Source organism: Choloepus didactylus, chromosome 26 (assembly GCF_015220235.1).
Source record: "Choloepus didactylus isolate mChoDid1 chromosome 26, mChoDid1.pri, whole genome shotgun sequence".
NCBI lineage: Eukaryota > Metazoa > Chordata > Mammalia > Pilosa > Megalonychidae > Choloepus > Choloepus didactylus.
This window is the reverse complement of record NC_051332.1, coordinates 4,488,300-4,493,360: the sequence shown is the minus strand read 5'-3', so window position 1 is coordinate 4,493,360 and position 5,061 is coordinate 4,488,300. Positions and strand designations below refer to the sequence as shown.

General features: G+C 36.0%; 1 protein-coding gene across 1 annotated transcript; it reads left to right on the top strand.

Moving 5' to 3' along the window:
* Positions 1–2,652: 2,652 nt before the first annotated feature.
* On the top strand, positions 2,653–3,588 carry LOC119520693 (olfactory receptor 5L1-like). The gene has a single exon (XM_037818680.1). It carries the CDS (start codon positions 2,653–2,655, stop codon positions 3,586–3,588), a length of 936 nt encoding a protein of 311 aa, XP_037674608.1.
* The last annotated feature ends 1,473 nt before the right edge of the window (positions 3,589–5,061 follow it).

The window sequence follows — 5,061 nt, the reverse complement described above, 5'->3', positions numbered from 1 at the left end:
TGTCTCAAATTGGGATGGTTTTTTCCCTCTGTTTATATTACATAGACATCAATACTTGCTTCTGTCCCAAGATAGGGTAGTTTTCTTGACATCTTTTTCCTATCCCAAAGAGATAAATGACTGTTTCAGAAAGCTTAAGGGACATAGACTCCAGGGACACACACAAAGACAAAAAGCCTGTAACATTTTCCATTGTAGAATCTTCAGAAACAAGGGAAACAAGTTGGTTGGTTGGACTACACTCTGGTAATTTGATAAAGATATGAATGATGTTTGGGGGGAGTTAGACAGTTGTTTTCATTTTTTTCTTCATTAGTGTATAAATTAAATAAACTCATGTATAAGAGAAGAGATAATTGTAAAGGAAGAGTTGAATTAGACTGAGATTTTTCTTACTAATCTCTATTTTAACTGCCTTTAATTAGAGAATGTTTTAGAAAAAAACATTTTTAAGCACACCTCGATGGAAACATCTTTCTCTTTGAGTATTATGAAATATGTTAGATAGCAAATGGAAGCTGTCTAATCTGCAGAACCAAATATCTTCTAACAGCTGTTACTATGAGAAAGAAAATAGTATGAACAAAATGAGAAGCATGCATCATTTGTTTTGAGTGTGTGTGTGTGTGTGTGTGTGTGTGTGTGTGTGTGTGTGTGTCTTACACTAGCTTCACCATGGAACCTGCAGGAGAAAGCATGGAGGATCTACTGCAGTCACTCTGATGGTAAAGTTGCCAGTAAGGGACTCAGGACTGTTCATGGAAAGACCCAGGCATGTGAACAACCTCTGGAGTGGAAAGGAGAAGAATCAGTTTGGCCTTGTGTAACACACTGTGAAATGCATTTTGATGGCTGGATTTTTTACATTTGCTACTATATTGACATTTTGGCCCTGATCATGCTTGGTTGTGAAGGCCTGTCTTGTACATACACTGTAGGGTGTTTAGTTGCATCCATGGCCTCTATCCACTAGATGTCAGCAGGACTTCAGCCAATTGTCATAATCAAAAATGACTCCAGATACTGCCAGTGAACCTTAAGGGTTAGTCACTCCTCAGTGGAACCACTGCTTCACTGGTAAGCAACAACCTGACTTCTAACCTTTAGTCTTGAAAATAGGAAAAGTTTTTCAACATTACATATTACATTGAACTGAAGGAAAGTTAAATAACTCAATTATCCAGGTCAGGGAAAAGAGGAAACCATGTCATCAGAATCATTATTTGTTTCCAAGCAGGGATTTCTCCATGCATGTATCCTTGACCTCTTCTAAATCAGCAGGAGTATGATGGGAATACTTGGTTCTGTTGATTCCTAGTACAGATTCTATTTCCCCCACAAAAAGCCAACTCATGCCTCTAAAGTCCCTTACGTACTAACCAAGAGTCAGAAAGGAGGAAGGTCCTTACTCTCTACTTGCATTTGCTGTGCTCTAGGACTTGAAGATGTCTTCTTCTGATTGAAAGAAAATGTTACTTTCTTTCCCCATCCTCCCCATGAATACATATATTTTGTGAGAATTAAGGTAAATTTATGTATTCCCCTTTAAAAGAAAATGGAGATAAAATATTTACATTTCAAAGTTGTTATGAGGATTAAGTATACAATGCAAAGTATGTATACATACATAGTATTCTGCCTGTGCAATGAGTTACTAGTTTTTTAATTGCCATGTCATCACAGTCATTTTTCAGATAATTAAAATTCTTCAAAATTATCAGTTTAATAGTTGCATAGCTTTTCATCATATATATGTAGCATAGTTTGGACCATTTCCCTCCTTTTGACACTTAGATTAATTCTAGGTTTTAATATCATAAGCAATATTGCAATGAAATGGTAGATAATTTTGTTAATAATTCCTATTCACAACTTTGATCATCTCTTGCAATAGATAGAAAGCAATGAAATTAATTTGTCAATAATGTCTTCTTAAGGCTTCAGTTTCACAGTTGCAAGAAGTTTCATAGTTAACAGGAAGATATTTAAGAGAATCCAATTCCCTGAAACCTGGTCAACAGTGAAGAGCATAATTAACAATTAGGTTTTAGAAAAATGGTTTAGAAAAAATGCTAGTATAGAATGTAAAAGGTATTCTCTACATCTACAGATATCAATACAAAATGAAATTTGTATGTTAGTAATCTTACTTAAGTATTTTTTCCATCACTTCGATGGAAAACTCAGAGAAGGGATTTATATATTGAAAACATTATTTTCTAGGATCCCTGGTTTGGATAAATGATTGAAGAGAGTTTTTGTTAAAGAATGGTTTTGAAACCAGAGAGAAATAGAGCAAATTAAGTAATATTTACCTTCTTTCTGATGATGTTATGTCCCTCCTTATAGTGTGCAATATGGGTTTAAAGAATCTTGTAAGCTTCTGTAGTTGTTAGTGTTTTTCATGATTTTGTGTGATCTGTGAAGTAAACTGTGAGCCCTGTTCATCTGTATTCTACTATTTCTGAACTTCTAAATGTCACACAAAAAACAATACCTTATTTGTTCATTGCCAAAAGTAGGTCTCCTAATTATTCTCATGTCTGTTTTTCGGAGAGAGCAAAACAGAATTTTGGATCCTATAATGGAGAATGACTTTTAGTTTAATTTTTGTTTTGTTTTTCATTTTTCCAACTCAAATAAAGTAGGGACATGGAGGAGGGAAACTGCAGCACTGTGTCAGAGTTCATCCTCCTGGGATTATCAGACCTCCCTGAGCTGAGCATCTTCCTCTCCCTGGTGTTCCTGCTCATCTATGGAGTCACAGTGATGGGCAACCTGGGCATGATCACAGTGATCTGGGTCAGCTCTCAGCTTCGCACCCCCATGTACTTTTTCCTTAGCCACTTGTCCCTTGTAGATTTCTGTTACTCCACCATCATTGTGCCTAAGATGCTGGCCAATATCTTAGACAAGGAAAAAGCCATTTCCTTCCTGGGATGCACTGTGCAATCATACTTGCTTAGCACATGTGTGATCACTGAGGTCATCCTGTTGGCTGTGATGGCCTATGACCGCTTTGTGGCCATCTGCTATCCACTGCTGTACATGGTAATCATGTCCCAGAAACTCTGTATGGGGCTGGTTTCTGTCTGCTATCTCTGTGGAACAGTGAGTTCTCTGATTCACATATGTTTGGCTCTTGAGATCCCATCCTATAAATCAAATGTGATTAATCACTTCTTCTGTGATTTGCCACCTCTCTTATCTCTTGCCTGCTCTGATGTGTCCATCAATGAATTGTTGTTGTTTATTGTGGCCACTTTCTATGAGATCATCACCATCATGATCATCATCACCTCCTATTTGTTTATTCTCATCACCATCCTGAGGATGCGCTCTGCAGAAGGAAGGTGCAAAGCCTTTTCCACCTGCACCTCCCACCTCACAGCCATCATTGTCTTCCATGGAACAATACTTTTTATTTATTGCAGGCCCAGTTCTGACTACAGTCTGGAAACTGAAAAAGTGGCCACAGTGTTCTATACTGTAGTGATTCCCATGCTGAACCCCCTGATCTATAGCCTGAGGAACAAGGATGTGAAAGCAGCTCTCAGGAAAATGGTGGGCTTCAAAATATGTTGTTAGAGAATGTTTTTATAACAGAACCTGAGTTTCCAAAGTGGAAGACGGTGGAGGGGTGAAGGTGGTTTGCAGTGTTAGAATGGAGAGAACAGTAAGTTGCTAGCTAGTTATGAATGAGTCTTTTTGATTCCCTTATTTTTATGCCTTTTTATCTTCTACAAGTAACATGAACATATTTCAATGTGTTCATCCCCAATTTTTCTTTTTTTAATCTGTTTTGTTTCAGTTTTATATGAGAAATTGTGCTAAGACATACATTTAGTTTGCTGCAAAACCTTCATAAATATAATGAATGGCTCATGAGAATTATGCTTTGTTTCCATATATGTTATGGAAACTATAATTCTTTTCAAAATTGCATTAATGATTTCCAAAAATGGTATATTTGTTATCATTTGCATAACCTTTATTATCAATAGCAGCATTTCTGACTCTCTTTCCAGTTTGTCTTTTAATTCTTTTCTTCATAGTTACTCTACAATATAATCATAGTAGATCAAATATTTCTTGTAGCTCCTAAATGGAATTTCTAACTTCTGCGCATGTTCTTTGCAAGTGTCTGCTTTTGATGAACTCACTTTTTTCACCTTTTATTAACATGTCTAAATCACACCTCTCTTGTCAGTCACAATTAATATGCACCATTTGATGCTTTAATTGAACTTCTATTTTGCTTCATGTTGGTTTGTACATTATGTTTTCTTTTTTGAAGAGAAGTTTCTCTCCTTCTACCAATAATGATGTGACAAATGCAATGAGCCTGAGTTCATGAAATTATCGGTTGGTGTTTTGACTATGATTTTTTCATTTGGCTAGTTTATATTACTAAATTCTCCAATCTTCAATTTCCTGATGTTTAAATATTGGATAATACTTTCAGCCTTACAGCATTATATTGAAATTAGATTATTACAACATATTTGACATACGACAATGCACTGGACCAACTGGAACAGAGGAGGTATTTAATTAATGTCTATTTAAATGAAGTCCTTGAGGCCTAGGGTTATTCATCTTTTTCTCTTTTACTATCATTAGCATATTATAATTTTTCTTCATTTTTATTGATTTAAACAGATGAATGAAAAAATATTGGTGAATAAATGGTATGCATATCAGACAATACATGAACTTAGAGCACTATATTGACTTTCAAGAATTGTAAATAGGCTTATAATTAAGCCAACAGTGTCTGATATTGCCATGAGTATTATATCATTTAGGTTCCACTGACTAAAATAATTCCCTAGAGGGCTCTAATACATCAAATCTTAGGTGTTGGAAGGCTGAAACAGCACAAAGGGGATACTATGAATTAATTTAAGGATTATTAACTGCAGGAAAGAGCTGTTATATTTGATGTTGAGAGACCATAAGGAAGAGGTAGTGTTATCAGAATCTCAGAGCTTGGAGGAGGCTCTCCACTCAGCTGCTGTTAAGTCTTGAGGAAGGGGCCTGGCTCTCAGGATGTCTGAG

Bases quoted from the DNA above. Each gene is read 5' to 3' on its own strand.
- LOC119520693 (XM_037818680.1), top strand. From the start codon at position 2,653: ATGGAGGAGGGAAACTGCAGCACTGTGTCAGAGTTCATCCTCCTGGGA.